This window comes from Dicentrarchus labrax, unplaced genomic scaffold, assembly GCF_905237075.1.
Source record: "Dicentrarchus labrax unplaced genomic scaffold, dlabrax2021, whole genome shotgun sequence".
Lineage (NCBI taxonomy): Eukaryota > Metazoa > Chordata > Actinopteri > Moronidae > Dicentrarchus > Dicentrarchus labrax.
The window spans coordinates 17,269,357-17,292,061 of NW_026136713.1; the positions used below are offsets into that span (position 1 = coordinate 17,269,357).

At 42.2% G+C, this 22,705-nt stretch overlaps 1 protein-coding gene across 2 annotated transcripts in view; it reads left to right on the plus strand.

Annotated features, from left to right (window-relative positions):
* The window catches only part of gpc3 (glypican 3), a 103,875-nt gene that overhangs the window by 59,377 nt on the left and 21,793 nt on the right, over nucleotides 1-22,705 (plus strand). Inside the window, exons 4-7 of one of the 2 annotated variants that reach the window (XM_051419243.1) lie at nucleotides 8,875-9,017; nucleotides 9,556-9,681; nucleotides 14,065-14,176; nucleotides 14,349-14,522. In XM_051419243.1, the coding sequence (XP_051275203.1) occupies nucleotides 8,875-9,017; nucleotides 9,556-9,681; nucleotides 14,065-14,176; nucleotides 14,349-14,402 (435 nt within the window). In that variant the 3' untranslated portion in view covers nucleotides 14,403-14,522. Of the gene's footprint in view, nucleotides 1-8,874; nucleotides 9,018-9,555; nucleotides 9,682-14,064; nucleotides 14,177-14,348; nucleotides 14,523-22,705 lie in introns of those variants that run through there. The other variant, XM_051419242.1, reaches the window with a different exon arrangement.

Genomic DNA, 22,705 nt, shown 5'->3' on the forward strand with positions numbered 1-22,705 from the left:
GCATGTATTTTTCCGGGCAGCCAGACAAATTCTCCCAGCATGTCTCGCTGAAGCTCGTCTCTCACTCCTCAACAGCGGTGACCTGTTATGTGTGGTTTCAGCTGCAATAAAACCGTCAAGTTTGTTCGTAGCCCACATGTGAAGTGAGGGAGAAGTGCTCATGAAATATGAATTCCTTTTTCTGCCGGAGTTACAGAGCTGGATGTGCTTTAGCTTCTGTATATCTGCTGAACTTTTCACTCTCACACCCCGAATCCCTGCAGTGACCAGGTTTCCACTCAGAACCCATCATTTATTAACACACAGGTTGACCTCACTTACTCTACAGCGCGAAGGCGTGGCTGCATCCATGAATCGCTGACTTAGGGGAAATCGTTGTGCTTGTGTGTGTGAGATCCTTATCCAAAATTAAATAAGGCCTGTGTGGGTTTATTTAAGACTGCAGTTCCAGTCACTGCAGATGACTTTACACTGTGTTTATGGCTCTGACTCTGGTTCAAATATATGGGATTAAAGCTGCTATAGTGGTGTATGGTTCAGCACTGTGACAAGGTCGTGTGAGTGTGAGTGTTTGAATGTAATCTCGCTGAGACACCATTTGCTCTGTGGTGTCATTGAAGGGACAGAAGCATTGTTTCCCTAAAGGCTAATTTTGTTTCACAGTGGAGTCATAGGAGATCAAACAAAATTAGACAACACCTCAAATAACCTCAAACAGTAATTTTGTCTGAATGAACTTGGGGATTAAAGGACCATTGCAGGGGTTTTTCATGTTAGCCAATTAATTAATTCATTGTCATTATCATACACCGGTGTCACCAAGGCTAATAGAACAATGGCTGAGTGTCAGGGAGAAGAAAATACTGAAGTATTTATGATTCTTTAAAATAATACAGACATTATTATATAAAAAAGTTCCTAAATAATCAGGAAAACTCCCTATTCATGAAAAAAATTATCTAAATCGCGCATTTCACACAAATTTCTTGTACAGTTTACCAGTTGTTCTGTGCTGTTATTGTTATGCATTGAATATAATATGAAATATCCACAAAATATGTGAGTCAGGGGTCGTCAGTTTACTCAGTGATAGAAAAGGGGTGCCTGAGTTCATTTAGTTTATTTTTGTCAGTTATTGTGCCACTGTAATGTGGTATTGAGCAGGAAAAATGTGAAATATAATAATATGAAGAGCACATTAAACAGATTTTCCTGGATTTTACCCTAAATCGTTGATGTGAGTTGTTGTGCGGGAACAACGCAGGAAGAGACATCTTCTCACCACACCACCCAAGTAATAAAAATCTGTCTGTATTCTTTTTTGGTGTTTTGCTTTTCGCCTGCATAAAATCAAAAATGAAAATGAATTGGAACCAATATATATAGTGTAGTGATTTCATGTGATTATGGAAGCTATTAAATTATTCAGATGGAAAGTGGTTTTGTTTTCAGAAAAATGAGACAGTCCCACTGAAGATCGGTGCAGTCCATGTGTCGCTTGCAGCCCATTTGTCTTATACCCCATTGAGACAGACAGTGACGTAGGTTATCGGTGGTCTGTCTGAATGAGTCAATGTGCATCAGCCGATTATCTTTCATGATCCTCCTCCAGGCACTGGTCAAATGTCAGGTCAGTGCTCGACTTTAGTGACCAGGCATCGAGGTATATAAATATTTACATTGACAGTTAAACGTTATATCATCGACTCTGTGACGAGAAAGAGTTACGGAGAGAAGGAGGAGGAAATACAAAGCACGTGCATGAGCGAGAGAAAGCAAATGTATGGACAGAAGGAGAGAGGTTTAGTTTTATTTGGAAATTACTGTTTGTATTTGAACTTTGTGTAACTACACTGCAGACTAGAGTTTGTGCAAACAGTGAAAACCAGATATTAATCTGTGACAGAAGTCTCATATGAGTCATTCCAACATATATTCAGGTCATACAGTCTACAGTACGAAACAGGAATCAGTGTCAAAGTCTCTCTTTTGATATCTCCACTAGGGGGCTGCCAATGTCAGAGATGTTCAAATCATACACACACAGTGGCTTTGAAATACATTTTTTTTTCTTCTTAATTTTGAATGACTAATTAATGAATAAAAACCTAATGTAATCATCTTGAGTGAGAAATTGGATTTTGGAGCATCCTTGAGGGCAATGATAATAACAATAATTTTTAAATTATTGCATGCCCAAATATCACCCCAGGTGTGATTCCGCCAAGTCAATGCCATTTTTTTTCACAGCTTTGTACTTTTGCCAAAATCAAGCTGCTATATATCCTCATGTCTATACTACTGCAACTCCCTGTATGCTGGGATCAGTCAGCCTGGCTCCTGACAAGTACCCAGAAGAGGGACCATATTACCCCAATTCTGGCTTCTCTCAACGGGCTGCCAGGCCGGTTCAGAATTAATTTTAAAGTTCTGGGCTAGCCCCTCAGCTGACTTACGGCTCCTGGCTGTCCCCGATCTAAACTTAAGCTCAGGGGTGGTAGCACATTTGCTGTTGCATCCTCCTAGATTGTAGAACAGCATTCGCCTCCCACTCACATCTCCCCCCTCCAGGCTCAGAACATACTTTTACTATCTAGCGTTTTAATCCTCTTGATGTGCCTGATTTATTTGTTTGATGACTGTGAGTTCTGTATCTGTGCCTATGAGCTGCGTGCATTGATTTTAATGTCGGTGTTTCTTTTTGTTTGTGTTTCTTTTTGTTTGTGTTTCTTTTAATAGTGATGTTCGCCGCCTGCTCTTTGGTCAACAAGGGTTGTTTTTAAATGTGCTTTAAATATATTTAACTTGACTTAACATAATTCAGGCGAAAAATGTTTACGTGTACGATTTAATGGCATCTCGCACTGTAGTTGCAGATTACAACTCCCCGCGTCACCCTCCACTTCCAAGTGCAAAGGAGAAACTAAGGTGGTCCGCAAAACGTGCAAATGATCAGCCTTATTTAATAAAGATTCTTATTTTCAGGTTATTATACACTAATAAAAACATACCTATAAACATTATATTCCATTTCTGGCGATATAACCGGCTATAATGTTACACATTGGACCTTTAAGTGACCAAACAAATGTATATTGTCCACTTTATCTAGTTTGAAGCTGGTGCTGATTGTTTATACACTCCATTGATTTCAATGTTATTATGTTTAAAATAGTATTGTTTGGTAAATGCTATATAATGTAAAGTACATTGCGGGATATGTGGCTGTTCAGTGGAAACTCGAAGTAATCTTTCAGGGATACTTAATGGATCTATGGAGTACTGTCTCTTATTTTGTGGTCTCTGTGATTGTGAGGGCTGCAGCTGTGGTCTCTCACTTTACCTCCCCTCCATTGAAAGTGCAGACCCCTGTTACTGAAGGTGAGAAACGGGTCGAGTCTATCTGAGAGAAAGAGTCCTCGAGGTGTGAGAGAGACATCTCGTCTTTTCTCTGTGGACTTAAAACATGTTACTCAGCTGGGAGGATGACCACTCATCGTCCGCCAGCCCGCTCCTCGGCATGTTAACATTCATTTCCTCCATCCGGTGCAACTCCAGCGTGAATCAGCCAATGTTCAGAGAGACAGAGAGGGCAGCCAAGAGCCCTGCAGCTCCAATCTATTCCCCTGTCAACTTCCCACCCCTCTCCTGGAGTTGATGTCATCCACCTCCATCTCTACATCTCATCCTCAACATCCTTCTCTCTCTTTCACCCCCTCCCCTCCCATTTATTTCTTTTCCTCTCGTACTTACGCACTGCTGTGAGAGAAGATGCATGATTTATGAAGCTCTATTTTTACCAGTTACTGAGGAGAAAGAGAGGAGAGAAGCAGCGACAAAGAGAGGGAGAGAAAAAAAGGGGGGAAGAATAGAGGGGAGAGTGTGAAGAGCGAGCCCAAGGGGAAGGAGGAGAGGAGAGTGTGAAGGAGACATCCATCACCCGGCGACCCCTCGGCTTAAAATGAAGACGGGAAGTAGGTTGAGACAGAAATATGATGGATCTGACCAAGATTAGAGGAGATATTCTGCAGAGTACACGAGTTGTGGGTTGTTACACACTCGACACAGTTTGGCGATTAGTTATGAGTCTGTTACCTCTTTGTGTGTCATTTTTCATCAATAACACACTTTTCATCAGCTCTCTTTTCTGTTGTCTTCCACTTTGTGCACAAAAATAGCTCGAGCAGATCAAATCACACCCAAACTGTTGCTTTACTGAGAAAACAAAAGCACTAATTAAATGTCTGCTGCATTTTTATGACTTAATAATCCATTCAAACATGTAAGCTACTGTAGATACAAGAATCAGACTCCGTTTTAAAGCCGCTTGAGCTTTCAAACATGTAATAAATCACAATTATAGAAGGTAATAGATGGCGTTTAAAGGCCCAATATTCCCTGTTTGACCATGTAAATTACAGATGTATTTGCATGTATAAAAGTTAAACTTATTAATGAAAAATAAGAATTTTTTTCTTTTAGTTGATCATAATTTAATTTCTTTTTGAATGTGAAAACCTCAATTTCAGACTGAATTGTTTTAAAAATATTAAACACTAACACTAAAATATGACATTGCTGCACACTGCATCCTCAGATATAACCAGTTTGTTTGAGGCTAATACAAAACTAGTTGAATACTTTAGAAAATCTGATTATTCATTGCCAATATGTAGATGAGACATTTGATACCTCTTTGTATAGTAAATACATACTGTAGCTGGAGCCAGCAGTCGGTTAGCTTAGCTTAGCATAAAGACCAAAAACAATTGAAACTGCAAGCCTAGCTCTGTCCAAATATACCAAAATCTACCAAAACTACTAAAGCTGACTAATTTTACACGTTCTATGTGGCTTATTTAATTCATACAACATGTAAAAATTACAATTATCTGTATACCTGACTATTTTTTGTCCAGCTAAACTCTAGGCTCTAACGTCATATTAACATACAAACAACACAGAGTTATCGATCTTCTTATGTATTTAGACAAGAGAGAGAATAGGTATATTAACCAAAATGTCACACAATATTTGTAATGTTTTTACTTTATTCATCATTTTTATGCTGTATAATTATTGATCCTTTGGTTGCACATCTCAGTTACACATTTTTCACATCCTTTGAACTAAAGAGCCATTTTATCAAGTCTCCATTGGTCTCCCAGTACAACTGCACCTGATTGCACCTTCTTAGGGAATCTATCACATTCCTTAGGCCCATTTTCCATCCTACTTAAACATCATACCTCCTCCAGACTCACACATCCGACTATTTCATCTGCCTCAGAACAGTGTCTATAAAATCAAAAAGACATCAAGCTTTAATAGCTTTTCACAGCTCTGAATGCATCAGGAATTGCAGAACTCTGACTGAGAAGTGTGAAATAAATTTTTATTGCTTGCATCTCTTTAACCTTGATGCACAAACAAGAAATGTCTCTTTTTAAATCAGACTCTGATCTGCAAAGATAACTCATCTTCCTGTGTTTTAGTACCGGCAGTTACCAGGAGGGAGAACGTTTGTAATCCAGCCTTTTTCTAAAAACAAATGATTATTTTCAAAATATTTGGGGATTTGTTGATCTCATTAATGTGAAGCCGAGATTCCTGAACCGGTGGATTTTCTAAATAAGCATACTGAGCCGGGCTGATTAGTGAGATTTAAAGATTAGACTGAACCAATCTGAGTTACCGGAAACTCTGTGTGAGTACATGTTTTATGTTTAGCCAGCTTTGATCAGTGCATTCAACGGTTCATATGCACATTATATGGCAAACACACACATAGTTAACCCTATGTAATGTCTATGTAGTGTAAAGATGGAGTAGGATTGTTATTTTTTTAAACAGCAAAGGGGGAAATTCATATTTTGTATTATGTTGCTCTTCTCTGTGTTTGCTAGTGCTTGTTTTACCCACTTGTCAAATTATGAGATGAATTACTGCTTTTGAGTCTTTGGAGTAAATTCACCAAACAACTCTTGCTGATACGAGAGTATCTAGCTCAGCTAATATGAACAAAAACATATATAACCTAAATAATATTACAATTATATTGCAAATCAGTCTAATGCTGAATTTATTGTCAAAATAACAACTGTTGCTAAGCTAACCCTTCCAGCAACACACCCTCCAACGAGTCAGTTTAAAACCTAAATGACACATGTTTAAATAGTTAAAAGTGATGGATAAATGGTGAGTTCAAACTAATGGGTTAACTACTGAACATCCATTCAAATTCAACTTTGGGCTGTATTTGAGTTTGTCTGTGGAGAGCAACTGCTATAGCTGCAGTTTAAATCTCAAAATAGTGTGGCTCAAAGGTCCAGTGTGTAACATTTCTATTGGAAGAAATGGAATAAAATATTCATAGGTATGTTTTCATTCGTGTATAATCACCTGAAAATAAGAACCTTTATGTTTTTGTTACCTTAGAATTAGTCGTTTTTATCTACAGACGCCTTCTATGGAGTCCACCATGTTCAACCACCTCGTTTGCGTTTTGCACGAATTTTGCAGCCAGTGCAGTTTCTCCTGTGCGGTTGGAAGGTGAAGGTGAAGGTGAAGCGAGGGAGTAACAATCTGTAATTACACCTCTAGATGCCACTAAATTCTACTCACTTGTCCATTACTAAAACGATAATTTGAATTTGCACCCCATTAAGAACCATTTGAAGATATAACTATGATAGCTATCTGGTGTTGCTTTACTTTTGTGTATGTACGTTAAGCCTATAATGTGCATTTCACCAGAAGTCAGTTTCTATGCTGGTGACAACAATGCAGGGAGGAGGAGGAGGAGAAGGTGGAGGATGAGGAGGGCTGAGTGCTGACTCAGTCTCTCCCCTGAGCCTGGACTCCTCTAGAACACAAACATTACTCACCAAATATTCTCCAATATGTTGTTACAGCTGTGCATGGCACCCTGCCACCTTTACAACACCGATTGTATCATCTTTCCTCCCGAAACTGCTTATTAGTAACTCCTAGTGATCAAGAATAATGCATAAGCCTTATTATACGTTATAGAGTGTCAGGGTCTGCGTGCATTGACATTGATTTGTTTGGAGTTTACCTTTACACCATGTTTGCACAAGCACAGTGCCACATGGAACCTGAGAGATGCAGGTGTGCAAGTGCATGGACATGTGGACTGTGTGTGTGTGTGTGTGTGTGTGTGTTGTATTACTGGCCGTCAGCACCTCTCTCTCTCTCTGTCAGTGAGGCTGGCTGCTCAGTGCAGATAAAAGTGTGCAGATATTTCTTAGCTCTCACGCTGAGGCTGGCTTTATCTGCAGACTCTCCTGTTGGTTGTGTTAGTCCAGCCCTGGGTGATATTAATACCCCACTAATGAGCCCCTTCCTTGAAGAATCCGGAAACAATCGGCGGGTGGTGGGGGGGAGTAGGGGGCGGCGGAGGGGCCCGTGCGCTGAATCAGTCTTTCCCTTGTGCCACAACTCCCCTACGGCTTCCCGGGAACGCACAAACAAAAAGAGGAACGCAGCTCCAATCACATTAATCATGGCCTGTGGGAGTACTGGCACTCGCTCCAGGCGCAGGAGAACGAGAGAATTACACTAGAGGAAGATGTGGAGGGAGAGAATGGGGTGGCAAAGACAATGGGCTGAAAGTGTGTGTGTGTGTGTGTGTGTGTGTGTGTGTGTGTGTGTGTGTGTGTGTGTGTGTGTGTGTGTGTGTACACACGGTAGGGGAGTATTAGTGGAGATGGCTAGTCAGGGATGCTGGGTATTAGTGAATGCCTGGTGCAGGAGAACCCAACCATCTGTGACTATTAGGATTGTGTGTGTGTGTGTGTGTGTGTGTGTGTAGGTTCGGGTGTCTGCGCTGTGGCTATCGCTGTATCCTTGGATGACAAGGCCGCATTGATTAACCCTGATGATTCTGTCTTGCGCCTGATCAGCATTTCTTTGTGTCAGCACACATGCAATAAACAACTGTGTGTGTGTGTGTGTGTGCGTGTGTGTGTGTGTGTGTGTGTGTTTATGTGTTTGTCATGACTATATTATGTAGGAGTGCATGTTTATCATGTTAATAGGCTTAGGTGCATTGTGTTCAAATGAGTAATTGCATGAAATGATTCATTTTTGTTTATGTGGGGGGAATCTGTGTGTGTTTGTAGAAGTGTGTGTGTGTTTATGTGGCCACGGTTGCCACAAGATAAAGATGTCCAGCGCTGCTCTATCTGGTCACATCAGTATTCAGCAGCAGTGGTGCCAGCCTATTCACTTAAAGGGGAGCTGGGCACAATTAGCTGTTAACATTACATGGCAGAATTAAGCCTCGGCCGGTATCCCCGGGGGAAATTAAACCACCGGCAAATCATTAAACCACAAGCTAAACATTAACAGCCATTTGCATTTTTATTGCACCTGAAAAGAATGTGCCAGGTCCATTATCTCTGAGAGACAGAGAGGGACTTCTTATTTATTATTGTTATGTTGTCCCATGTGGAAACACAATGGCATTTATATGGGGAAAGAAGAAGCAAACGAGAGGCCTTATTTTCACACTCGCGTTTTTTGGAGTGTTATGATTACAAATTCGAACAAGGCAGAAACGACTGGCAGAGGATACAATGACTTGTTTGTTATGCAAATCCCCCCCGCTTTCATCCCTCCCAAAAATAAACAAACCCAAACAGATGACAATTTGCGGAGGGGCTCAGCTGAGTAAGGCCGGCAGTTTGGCTGTTGACAGGTTCTTACTGTCTGCAGTGTCATTCCAGTTTGAATAAACAGGCGCACAGCCAGGAAGCTGGAGCCATGAAACACAAGTGAGGTGAAGAGGTATAAGGAACTGAATTCATTCTTTCAGTTCCAGTATCTCATTTTCTCCTGTCTCCTCTGCAGGTGAGCGGGATGTGTGGACACACTCCTCAGCGGGCCTCTCGCTCAGTCGGATCCCCTCCTCCCCAGCCTCCCGCTGCCTCTGCAGCCCGCAACACGCAGCCCTCATCCTCAGACTCTGATGAGACTTTGGCTGGCCTCCGCAGGTGAGGAAATCAGGAGCCGTAATCCAGACTGAGACCCTTCCAGCTGATAAGGCAGCACTCACTCTCCAGACCACTATGGGGGCAATATATGTCTGACAGACAAATATTGTCCCTGATACTGTGGACAGGTTTCTCCACTGTTTCCTTGTGACACTCATTCTTTCTCCACTTGAGTGTTTTTAACACCCCTGATGCAATAACAGGCTTGTAATAATGCCCAGCGGGGCTGCTGGCCTCAGCAGCACAATGGCTAGATTAATGTCAATTAGGAATAGAGACACTGCTTATTCTTCCCTCTTTTACTCTCTCTTTCTCAAGGGGGATCTCATCGACCTGCTTTCATTCTTATCAAGCTAAATTCCCCTCTCGTATTCTACCTCTGCCTCTTCTTCTTTGTGTTGCTTTCTTTGTTTCTTCTCACTGTCGGACAATTTATATTTCTGCTCTTCTCCCTGCTGATGTGTCATATTCACATTACCTGAAGTTTTATTCTTTGTCCCTCTCCATGTTGAACATTTCCTTTCTCTGCCTACTCCAGGGAGTTCATATCCAACCTGAAGGGCTTCAGCTCCTTCTACAGTGGTCTTGGGGAGGCCCTGTGCAGCCGTGAGCCCGTTCCAGCAAACCACTCCCTCTGCTGGAATGGGCAGGAGATGACAGACAGGTAAATCAGTGTCTTGTTTTCCTGTATTAACAGCTCTAAAAACACACTGCACGCCTTGCATGCACCTGCAAACCGATCCACCCTCTAGCACACCCTACAGCCTGCGGGATGGTCCATGTCAGGTTTATTGGCTTTCTAAATGATCGGTAATACAAATAGTCTGCTCTGATTCTTGAATTCCCAATACTCCAGCAGCACATCTAGGAGTGTGTAGGTGAGTTGAAGGGTAAGTTTGCCGAGAGCTGATGAGCTTCACACGAGGGCCCCCCTCTCCCACTGAGTGTGTGTGTAAATCTTGACTTTGGCTCTATGGGATGTTATTAATGTCAGGCTTGCTGTCACCTTCTTCTCGCTTAGTTAATTGCTGTTTCGATCGTTCTCTCCTCCTTCATCCACCATCTCCTGTGCACCCTGCAGAACCTCATTTGGTTTTCGCAATATTTCACTTCACCCCTGTCCATTGGCTCCACACATCATAACTTTTTCCTTTCCGCCTTGCACCGTCAGCCGGCCCCAATTTCAATTTGGCTTAGATAGTTATAGATATCATTCTTTTTTTTCCTTTCCTGCTTTGTAAATTATGTGTAGAATTTAATCAATGCAGAGGAACACATTTCAGATGAGAAGCGCTGCAGGTTAATGTTTTACCTCTTGTTCCCGTGGAGGGCTGAGAATAAATTCTGAGCTTTCTCAAACTGCTGAACGAGAGTCTGTCACATAGAGAGAAAAGAAACTCAATCTGAGGAGGAGACATCAGGTTGGCATCAGGGCAAAGCTGTCCTGAGGGGATGATTACAAGCTGGACCAAACAGTGCGATAGGAAAGTACAGGGAGGCAGGAAAGGAGACGAAATGATGGAGAGATTACAATATCTTGCGGCAAGCAATTCCCTGTGTCATCTGCGAGGGCATATGCCTGCAAATTCACTCCGGGTACATTTTCACTCTACGATTTGCTTTGGATCATCTTCCATTATCCTCCCAGATAGGACCTTCTCCAGAGCCAAACGTGGCATTCATCCTCATATTGTCTATGCAGATAAATTTAGATTGGGTAGGGGTGGGAGGGGTAAGCACTGGAGGGGTCGGGTACTGAATGTCTCCGATACTTGAGGAGTGATCTTTGGAGCTAAATGTGGCGCTTTTTATCAGGCGTGTTTACCAACCCACCTGGAGCCAAGATCAGAGGAGCAACACTTTTCACCACATCAAAGAGCGTCACACTGATAACTGTTGACGCTGTGTCAACTAAAAACATTAAATTTCCATTCCTCTTTTGGATCTAATGACAGTGTAAACTCGTGTGTGTGTGATAAGTGATAAAAGATAAGATGCTGTGTCAACTGTGAACATTTAATTTAGGGACTGTATAAAAATATATAGTGGGGAGAGGAAGACAGAAAAGTGGAAGGTATTGTTATTTTCTTTAGACTTCTTTAGAGAATGAAGGGTAATATAACTTTTCTTTTTATTGTCCTAAACTGATATTTTATTTCAGCCTTCTTTAGGAAAATAATTAATAATTACATAAAGTTACAACAAAAATACAACTTTCACATGTACCATGGCTCATAAAGATGCACTTTATGCAAAGAACAACAGTTCTGTCTCTGTATCAGGGATTTATTAATGTGTATTTTTCAGAACAACGCACAATGATAAACATCACTACAAATGTGTCAAAAAGCTACTTTTCAAGTGTCCCCTGGCCAAATGTTCAATTAGCCATTAAAACAGATTGTTAGGCCTATATCTAAGACTCATATTGACGCTCTGTAAGCTTTAGCTAAATTCTAATTTTCAGCGTGCAAACACAATGACATTGCTAGCGTGTTGATGTGGAGCAGAAGTAACCATGTTAACTATCTCAGTTTAGCATGGAATCATTCTACTTTATAAGCACTAAACACAAAGTATTGCTGAGGCTGATGGGAAGGTATTTGATCAAAACCCAAAGTGCACAAATTATAATTTTGATCTTATGGTGTAGTTATAGGAGCACGTAGGAGATACGGTGGCTGCGAAAACGCCAATTTCTGCCAATAGATCCTCCAAAATGTTACACACTTGACATTTAAGGAATCAAAGAGATTAGAATTCATCCTGAAGGGGAACAGGAATGTCTTTAGTAAATTTCAGGGCAATTCATCCAACAGTTATTGAGACATTTCACTAAAAAACACAAATATGAGCCCTGTGGTGACGTTAGAGGAAATATCAGGTCATCACGATTAAGTCGATAGAATACATCATGGATATCTGCTCTTCCATGGCAATCCATCCGATTGTTGAGATATTTCAGGCTGGACCAAAGTATTGGACAGATGGATCAAAATCGCCCTGCCTAGAGCCACGCCTGCTAACATGGCTATAAACAAACATTTTCACATGTTGTGGGGAAGGTGTTTTATTTGTCAGGTCAAGATAAGGGTTCAAAGAAATACAATAAAACACAATACAGTCCCTTACAGCTCTTTTTATGATATCATCTGAATCTGATTCTGTTTTTGCTCAACATGACATTCAGCCAGAAGAAGTAGTGTATCAACAGTAACAAAACCACTCTGTTTACACACACCATGGGAGTGGAAGTGTGATCAGGTGGTGTGAAAAGCGCCAGACTCCATTAAGAATTCCTTCAACACCTGGACTCCCGCATCCCTTCTCCTTTTGTTGTTTATTCGGACATGAGAAGCCGCTTATTCAGACTGGACCTAATGGCGTGGTAAATTGGTGTTAGATTAGATTAGGTTATCACTGGAGTTAACTGATCTGATCAGCTCAGCTAGCAGCAAACAATAACACAGAAAGGATCAGATAACAAGCTGAGAGCTGACAACTGAGACTTATCAGTGGTGAAAAAACAGTTTAACAGGGAAACGCGCTAAATTATAATATGTGTCTGTAAAAATTATCTGACTGGCATCTATCATGTGAAACACTAACCTGCCTCGGCTCCTTATCTCCACTCAAAATCTCCCTCCCCTAATCCTCCTTCCTCGACCCATATTTCCTCCTTTCCTCTCCTTAATGGATCACACATCTCTCTCCATTATTAATGTGATAATTAGCAGCTGAGAGGGGGTGAGATCATGGCTAATAAGAAGAATAAATAACTGGGGAAATGTAATTTGAGTTTAATGAAAAGTCTGACTTCAGGGAGAGCAGAAGACTGATGAGTGGAGATGACAGGTGAAAGGTGTGTGTGTGTGTGTGTGTGTGTGTGTGTGTGTGTGTGTGTGTGTGTGTGTGTGTGTGTGTGCTCAGGGCTGTTTCATAGAGATGAGAACAGAGTATGACCTCATGCTTTACACACACACGATGCCTCTCACACACATTTTTTTTTTCCAAGGCCCTTTTCTCTTTTTACTAACCTTTTCTCTGGAAATCAGTTTTCCCCACTCTGGCCCATTTGTCCTTCATCTTTCCAACATTTGCAGCAATAAAGCAGATGACATTTACGCTGAGAAATGACCTCTGCCCTCACCACCACTCAAATCAGCCTGGGGGAAAGATATGTTGTCACTCCTGACTCTAGTTCATCTAAACACGCCTGTCTCATGCGTGCAGGAGTGAGTTAGCACAGCTGTGATGTTGTGTCGGGAAGGGGTTAATTCCTGGCACTGCCAAGACTGAAGAAACACCTGCGGGAAAGTTTGAGACTCACCAACTCCTCCTCTTGATAACATACACAGGTGTCAACAGAACCGTGTTTCCTCAGTTACACAGAGAGACATGTAAGCGCCTGCCTGTAGGCTGGTTGTGCCTAAATATACCCTCGCCGCTGGAGCAGGACAAAAGTATATTTCTGCTAATGTCCTCTCATTAACACCAGATATGATTAAAAGCCACTAATTGGCCATTTTAATGTGCATGAAATTAATTACCCAGACTTTGTATAATGGTTAAACTCCTTTGAGGATGGTTTTACCTCACGGTGTCTACGAGTTAAATTTTAATAAAGCCTAGTGCTTAAGCATTTTGAACATAAATAGTTTCTTTCTGCAGTCTCCACAGCTTTTATTAAAAGTATAAAAAATATCTTTAAACATTAAAAATGTGATTCGGTGTTTAACTTTATAGACATAATGTCTTCAGTGAGGGAAAAGTTAGTCCTTTGGTTAGGGTTGAGTTACAAATGAACTTTCCAGCTTTGAAGATTGGCCCCTAAGCTAAAAAACAGAGGCACTGTCATTCATCTTATCAACACTAGATGGTGATAAACACCTTGTTTGGGGTGATGGAGAAATGATCAGTTAATTATGACCTCCACTTGTGAAACTTACTTTTCTAAATTAGGGTTTCTAAATTCAGTAAAAGTCCCAATTAGAAACAATCAAACTGAAAAAAAAACTGAATCAATGTTTTCTTCCTCTCTTGTCAGGTTTCCTGGACCTGGCCTGAAGCGATCGCACCCGGGCTCAGAGTCCCGAAGCAACAAGCCCCCTGAGCCGATCATCAGCCAGATCATAGACAAACTGAAACACATCAACCAGGTGAGCTGCGTGCATGCTGCCCGTGTTTTGTGTATGTACCACTTCGTCTGTTACAGTAAGTTAAAAAACTTTCTCTGTGCACATGTGCTGCCCTTTTCTGTGGAGGTGCAAGGATTTTCCTTACCATTAGTTCTGCCTCTTAGTTCAGAATTGGACATTGATTTCCAGGCAGGTCTCACTCTGCAGCTCCTGTGGGGGTCAGCACAGGACAAGTGAAGCGCTGTAACTCACCTTTCTCACCCACTTTTGAGAGAAACTCCTCCTCCTACACCACCTACAGGCTGTGTTCAAGGTGATGTCAAAACCTTGCTATTTTAAAACACAATAAAATACCCTTGAAAGGAAACTTGTGAACAGACCCTTTAATTTGTGTCTCATCTGCACTTCTCAAAAGATGAAAGAAAACTCTTTTTAGACACAAATGTACCAAAGTGGCGACCAGACGAGGACTAATTTTCTACGGGCGATGGGGGTTGTTGTGACGAACAGGAATTATGTCCTCAATCCACAGTAAACCCCAGCTGTCAAGGCCGAAGCCCCCTTTTTTTGCTGAGTCGCCATGGAAACCACTTTTTGGAGTGGGCTGACTGAGTGCAGAGATGCTTCCATGTAGGCTCAGAGTCAGCCTCTGTAGGTAGATGTATCAGCCCACAGATCTGTCTGTATTTCCTGGTTCTTGGTGGTTGCACTTGTAGCTGTCAACACGTCGGGTTGCTGCCGACCCCCGCACACACACACGCACCATCTTCCAGCTGAAAAGTGTGCTTGCATGTGTGCGTTTTTGTCTGCTATGTGTGTGTTTGAGCCTCTGAGTGCTACAGGCCTGTCATGGTGGATTACAATCCTTCTCTCCTGTTTAAACAACATGGGAGATCCAAGGAGCAACTGTGGACCTTCCTCCACTCCCCCTCTGACAACCAGAGACCCTCAAGAAAAATACAGAGGGTTGTGGTTGGAGACGCTGTAATTCTTTCAATTACTTTTGCTTTATTACCTCATACACGCTTAGTCCCGCTGTAAGCAAGAGGAGCAGCGCTTGAACAGGAATGATAGGTGTGTCCTTACCCCTTACCCTCTTCAAAATCCCCTGTATGATTGATCCAAGATCTCAGTCTAAATGTTTTATGGAGGTTTAAAAGATAATTCCAGTTTATAAAAACTTGGGTTTTGGTTTTATAGTTTTGGCAATCTTTTCTCCTCTTTATGAAAACATGTTTTTTCCAAAGAAATTGCTGACATCAGGGAACACAGAAACTTGGCTAAAATAAAGTCTGATAGTAATAAGGGGAACAGTTTTTACTTATAATAATATTTTTACTGCATACCTTTATTTTCTCTTCCAAATAAATGTGGCTAACCTGGAAGTTTGCTTAATATCTGTCTGATCATCTGACGCGTTCTCCTTCTGACTTCTTTTTAGCGACTTTGCAGCATTCCCAGATCTCAGACTTGTTGAGTATGATGTTATAATACCAATGGCCAAAACTGCAAAAATAAAACCCAAGTTGTAATAAACCGGAATCATCCTTTAATCTTAAAAACACAGGATGTGTACACACTCGCACTCTAATGTAATAAGCCTTTCAAAACTTCCTGCCCTGACAGGGACAAACATTTGTACCCATATGATTACAAGCCGAGCTGCTGCAGTGCAGACTGTTTACCATGTGGATCAGGTTCCTGATAGGCTTTTGATGAGATTTTGCAAGTAAATGCAGTTTGGTGAAATGACTGAGCTCATTGTGTTACAGACATTCAGACAATCCCTTAGAAACATGGACGCAGTGAAACTGCGTGTGTGATCAGATGCTCTCAGTAACCTAATACTCAATTCTCATTTGCCCCCGTGTTGTACTGATGACGTGGTATACATGTGGACATTTATGGGGATTTGATTCTGTTTACATAAACACCTGACATTTATGCAGATTAACTATTCACATGGGAGCTTTTAATCCCATATCTGATGACCATACAGCAGAGTTAAGCACATTTCTGCCTGAACTCCAACTTCCCTTTAGATCTCAACATCAATGGGCTGGATTAACATCTGACAAAGCGACTGACTGCGCTTGATTGCATATTTCATGTGCAGTAAAACTGTTTATGACTCAAAGCCATTTGTGAAGAAATCAGATTACACAAATATTTTTTATTACAAATCATCACTATACTAGGGTTCACAGTATAATAGGAACTCCTCAGAATATGATGCAATATAATACAATAGTCCTGCAATAAATACTCCCTTTGTGAAGTTTACAATATCAGTTATCTTGTGCCTGAGAGAGCTCACTCAAGTTCATGGTAACTTTTGAGGTTTCAGTTTGTTGTGTTTATGTATCATTTTTCATTATATTGTAAGCTGTTCCTGTTATTTTGTCTAATCATTTGTATATCCATTCTAGATATCTGCAAACATGATAGAAACAAATGTTTTGTTCACAGCTGAAGAAAGAACAAGACAAAGAGTCTACAGCCTTGCCAGCGGCTCTGTGAGAGGCTATTTTTATGCAAGGCCGAGCTTTGAGCTAAACGCTCAAGTCAGCATGCTAACATGCTCACAGTGATAACATGCTGATGTTTAGCAGTTTTAATGTCTGCCTTATTCGCCATCTTAATTTAGCTGAGGCTGATGTTGATGCAATATCAAAAGTTAATGGATGACCAAAGTTATTACAATTCATCCTGAGGGATGAATTAAATAATTATTATATGTTATATATTATACAGTGATGTTTCACTAACAAACTAAAAAGTCAACCTAATGTTGGTGCGAGAAGAAAAGTCACCAAGTTTAGTTGGAATCAACCTCTGGGGATCACGAATGATTGATTGAATATTTCATGGAAATCCAGCCAGTAGTTGTCGAGACATTCACCTCATGATGGTGGTAGATGAAAATTATATACAAAATTTTGTGTCATTCCATATAGCAAATGAAGTTTGACCTGCTGTCAGACAGTCAGCAAATCATCAGTATTCATCCTCAGGGCACCATTAATTACTTAAAAAAATGAATCCAACAGTTGTTGAGGCGATGGGCCGATTGACTGACATCCGTAGAGCCATGATGCTAGCGTGGATAAAGAAAAACATATCTGCCAATAGAGTCGACCGATGTCATGCAGAACTTTTAACTTGCTTTATAATGGCTAAATGTTTATTGACTACACACTGTATTTCATGGTCCTCGCTGCTCCGAGCCGGGATGTTGTAAACAACCTCTGAAGGCACTAGAGAAAGTGATGTTGTTTAGTTAAAAGCAGTTTTACAAGGTCTCCGCCTCCCCGCCAGTTGAAAGACCACCAGCTCTGGATGTTGAAGGGCTAAAAGCAAATGGACTAATTAACCATCTGATATGAGAGAGCAGGCCACAGCTCACAGATAATTACTTTCATCTGCCCTGTTTATACGCGGAGTGTATGAGAACAGGCCAACAATGAGATAGTATGCGTAATGTTCCTGGAAGTCAACCAGGAGAGTGCCATGCTGATTAAAAACGGCAGTATTTCAGTCTTGTGTTGTCGTCAAGTGTTTGAGCATCGTGTAATATGTTCAGAGCTGCAGAATGTGTACATTATTGTCTTTATATGCATTCAGCTTCACATTCAGGACACGGGTCACTCGCATACGGGTCTTTACAAGTCCTACGAGGCTCTTTTATCCTGCACACGTTTTCCATTTGAATGAACATTATTCTCCTTTTGGCTCAAACATCGAACACAATCAATGGTTCTTCCAGCTCATACTGACCCACTTTCTAACCACGAATCAGTCCCAGCCCACAGTATGCGAGTCTATGTCATAAAATATAGGGGCTACACTCTCCAACAGTGGGGGGGACATGGGACCCCTCCAAAAAATCCACTTCCTTCCAACTTTAATCCCCCTGATGTTTCATTCCTCCACTCCTAAGTGCTCTGTGACCATGGCCCTGTGAAATGCAGCTATGCAATGGAAATGTGTCATTTCTCACGTTGTCAGTGTTGATCAGAGTATCAGCAGATACAGAGACAGTCTGGCAGGGAGACCCTTGCCTTTGTGCCTCTGTGAAGCTAAACTAAACACCAAAAGAAAAAAAATCTCAGAACCAGTCGCCTTAGCTTATAAAACAACGTTTTCTCACGCCTAAAGCAGCTGATGTCATGACTGAGCCGTAGCCAGGTTTAAAGTGAACTGTGCACTATAAATGGATGAAGAGAAATGGCTTTCTCCTTTGGTTATTGCTTCTTGACTTGGAATCTTTAAACAGTGCAGGACTGTGAGGAGCCATGGACATTTTTTGTGCGTGCTAACACTGTGTAACAAATTCCTGTGTGAGATCCCGTCCATGTGTTGTTCCCTGTATACGCAGTATGTCAAAGCAGATAAAGACGAGTGTCGACATGCTTTCCTCAGGCTTGACATCAAGTTGACGATATTCTCCAAGAAGTCTTGCTGTGTTCTTAATGAGAACCTCACTTTAGCTGTGACACTACATTAATACTTTTATTGTGTAAAAACTGGCCCGGGTGAGTTCCCTTGTGGAGAGACATATCTGGAGTCAGCGCTCCTTAAATTAGAACATATTTTGGTGATGTGTTCTTGTTCTGAGGAGATGAGTTTGTTTTTCAGAACATCTGTTTAACTTCCCAGAGTATTGGGTTTCTCCTCTGAACAACTAATCTCACAGGAGATGGTTGAGCTAGTGGCAAAATAGAGCAATTATGTGATTGGTCTTTGATTACAGAGCGTTTCCCACTCATTTGTCAGATGAGTGTGCCATTTGGAGGGTCAGGCCTCCTGGGATTATTCTGACAGCCTCTTCTTGGCTATATGACACGCTTTGGAGACGATACATTTGTAATATCACGGATATGAAAGACATCTTTGTTGAAGATTTTCATGAATCCCTTTTTGGCAAAACACAATTATTTCATCTTGCACTGTTAAAATTGCTCTGTCATTTTAAGAATAACAAACATTTTCACATTGCGTGCCAAAGCGCCTTATTCAAATGTTTTAGCTTTTACTTCCATCATTCTCTATCTCTCCGTTTGTTGCCTTTCTTTCCATCTCTCCAGCTGTGCTGAGTTGTGTGTGACAGACTCCAGCTCTGTCGCCCTGCCCACCTCCAGCCCCCTTCTTTCTCCCCCTCTCCTAAACCCCCAGATCCCCCTCCTCTCCTCCCAGCTTCCCAGTCTAATTGAAGCCAGAACCTGGGAAAATCCTGCAGGTAGGACAGGAATCCAGGGTGGAAAATAAACCAGATCCCGAGCGCCACAAATTCCATCACGCAGTCTCACTTCCTCCGAGCCACCAGAGCCTGGGCAGCGTGTGCTCGACACCTTGTGCATGCTTGTACAGAATACACCCTTTAATATATAACTCACATACACAGTTAAACTAGGACAGTTTTTACTGTGCACGCTTGTAGCAGTTAATCTTGCACACGCGTAGTTTGGAATATAACTACAGCAGATACATTTCCAGCTCATATATAGCAGTGACATGCAAGCATACATGTGGCTATAAAACAAAGACAAACTTCAAATATTCTTTGAAGAGTGTGAATAAATAGATGCCGATGTGTATTATGATTACAGTAGAGATAAAATGGAAGCTGTTTCATGACAAGGCCAGCATGCAGTGGCCTTTTCCTACAGGGTGTGCTTACAATCAGACTAATAGACACCATGGGTGTCAGACTAGGCCTGCTGTTTTGTAAACTTACACTTGCTAACCTGGCCATTATGCTCGCTCCAGTCAAAGAGGCTGACTTCTGTTTGATGTTATTTACTGAGGGTTTTTGAAGCGTTATTTAATATACCCCCTCAGGGCTTTTGTCCTCTCGCCTTCCTAGTTTTTATGTGTGTGAAGAACGACTGCTCTGGAAGCGGAGGAGGAAGGAGGGCTGTTATGCCGCTATATTTGTGAGTCGGGATAAGCCATGAGGGTTCTTTAAATGAAGTGTGACACCTGGTGTAAACCTCTGTGGAGCTTGAGGGCATTTGTGGAGGTAGAGTTGGTATCCCTGTTAGGGCACCACACATGCATGTTATCCTTTAGCTTTCCGGAGACTCCTGACTTCATGGTAAGTTAAGGATTTGAGGAGTTATGGGAGTTATGGTTCCTTAACTTTAGGAATCCAACTATCACACAACCCTCCCCCACCCCCACACTCACACACCCCGCCCCGGCTTTCTCCCCTGCTGGCTGGGAGGTCAGACAGAGCATGTGAGGGCCCTTTCCCTCCCAATTAGTCTGCCTGCTAATGAGGCCCAACCATCCCTTCTACCACTGCCACCCATTCCTCCTTACCTCCATACCTCCACCTCTTCCTCCCTCCCTGTCCCCTCCTTCTCTACCCCCCCCTTCCCCTCCCACCATCAGCCCTGAGGCCCAAGCCAGGGTCGCCTCCCTCTACCCACTGAGCCCCTTTGCTCCCACACCACTACCACCCCACTGGGTATAATTATCACGCAGCCGGCTTATAAAAATCCTGCTGCTCAAGCCAAGCAGCCGGTAACCAGGAACCACAGCACACACTGTTTCTACCTGTGAGTGTGTGTGCTGTGGGCTTTTCATCCTCTCCGTAATATTTCTTTGAGCTGTCAGGGAGCAGAGACGTGAACAGCTGAGTCTTCCTGCTGCAGTCTCTGATCTGATCCACACATCCTGCACTTGTTGTCACTGGGCACAGTCACGTGTTGCTGTGTAACAGGACCCCCCTGCCCCCCAAAAGAGGTCAGGGGTCACACTTCCTGTTTCCTGTCTCTGCTAGGTCATCAGAGGGTCTCCCTGTGAGGGTCAGGGACCTCCTCTGTTCCTCCTCTGCCTTTTGTTTGGGGCGGCAGTGCTCTGGGGAGCACAGCAGAGTTGAGGCTCCTCTCTGGACCTGTCAAAGTGTTAGCGCTCCCTAACTTTATCATTCCCTCTCCTGCTTGAATGCCTTTTCATCTTGCTGGAAAGCCATGCCTTGTCAGTATGTGGTAGTTATTTTTCTCTGTCTCCCTTTTTTCTAATACATCTCCCTCTTTGCCATTTTCTCTGGGTTTCTGTTTGCTACAAGCCAGCCTAGCCGGCAGCAGAACAGCTGGTTGAAGCCCCTCGGCCCACTGAAGCTTGTGCAAGCACATGCCACTCCACCCTCTATTTTCCGCTTACCCACTCGAGTGTCTGCCGGCTCCTGCTAGGTGTGATCATGGGATAGGCAGTGACAGTCTGCTGATGTTGAAATGAAGGGTTTCTTAGCAACACATGACTCTGGGAACCACGGCGATAACGTGTAAAGCAGACGGGCAGCAGACAAAAAGACATTGTCTGAGAGGGCGAAATCTAATTTAGCCACCAGCGGCCTGTGCAGGAATGAGACTTTTTAAACTATTAAACCCCATGCAGACAATCAGGCACATTCACAGACATAAGTCAAGATTTTCATTTGGTTAGCCTAAAAATTTGAAATTGTTGTCATACCAGATATATTTAATGCTGGGGGGGACTTAACTCTGTGTGTTCATGCCCTGCCTTGATGAGAGCATGTGGTTTATTCTTCCAGGAGATGAACTGGCAACAATTTATTGAACAAAGTCAAATGTTTCATTAGCTTCCAAAGATTATCCACCAGAACAAAGTCTAAACATTCATTCAGGTTTCAGTCCAGTCTAGAGAAATCTGGAAATAACCTTATGGGCTTAGTCAGAAAGGTGGAGTGGACACACGCCCAGTTTAACGTGGGACTTGAGAGCTCCTTTTTTTTCTCCTGTGTTTTCTGTTCCAACTGGAATTAACATCAGGAAATTAATCTTGTCTGCATTAACTGTCTGAGGCTGGGCTCCTGTTGCGTGAGATACTCGTCCGCGGACAGATAGAGGGGAAGGAGGGAAAAAAACAGAAAAAAGAATGAGGGAACATAGGTCCCACTACCCTTTACATTTCAGATTTAATAAAAGTTGAGTAATGAGTCTCAGAGAGCGGGTGGGACTGTAGGACAGGCTGCGTGGTCCGAAACTCTGTCAGAGTGCTGAGGAGCTTTCCATGACTCACTCTGTGGAAAGTGCCTCCTGTCATTCCTCTGTCTGTCTGTCCATCGTTCTCCCATGGTGTCCCTCATTCATTCCCCCCCCGGGCTCTCTCCTCCAAATAGCACGTCTGCAAACATGGTTACAAGCGTAGCAGCTCAGTGTACATGAGGGGATTAGGTGTAAGGAAAGTCCATTTCCTTTATTTATCATGAAAAATAGTCTGTGCTGAAAAGTCACGTATTTGATTGTTTTAGTGACCCGGGCAAAAATATGCAATCTGCTGTTAGTATGTTTCTGGTTTTACAGGAGCTCTGAGATAAAAAGAAGACTATTAGAGCCACAGTGTAAAATGCAGAGTTTATTATTTTTTTAACCAGAGCTCTGAATCCCTGAAGTATTCTCTCATATGAGAACCAGTTATCTTTGTCACTATAAAGATTTCAGTGGTCAGTTTATTACAATTTGGGTCTCATTTTCTTAATCCTTCGCCACATTGCCTATTGGGAATACTAATATTTCACTG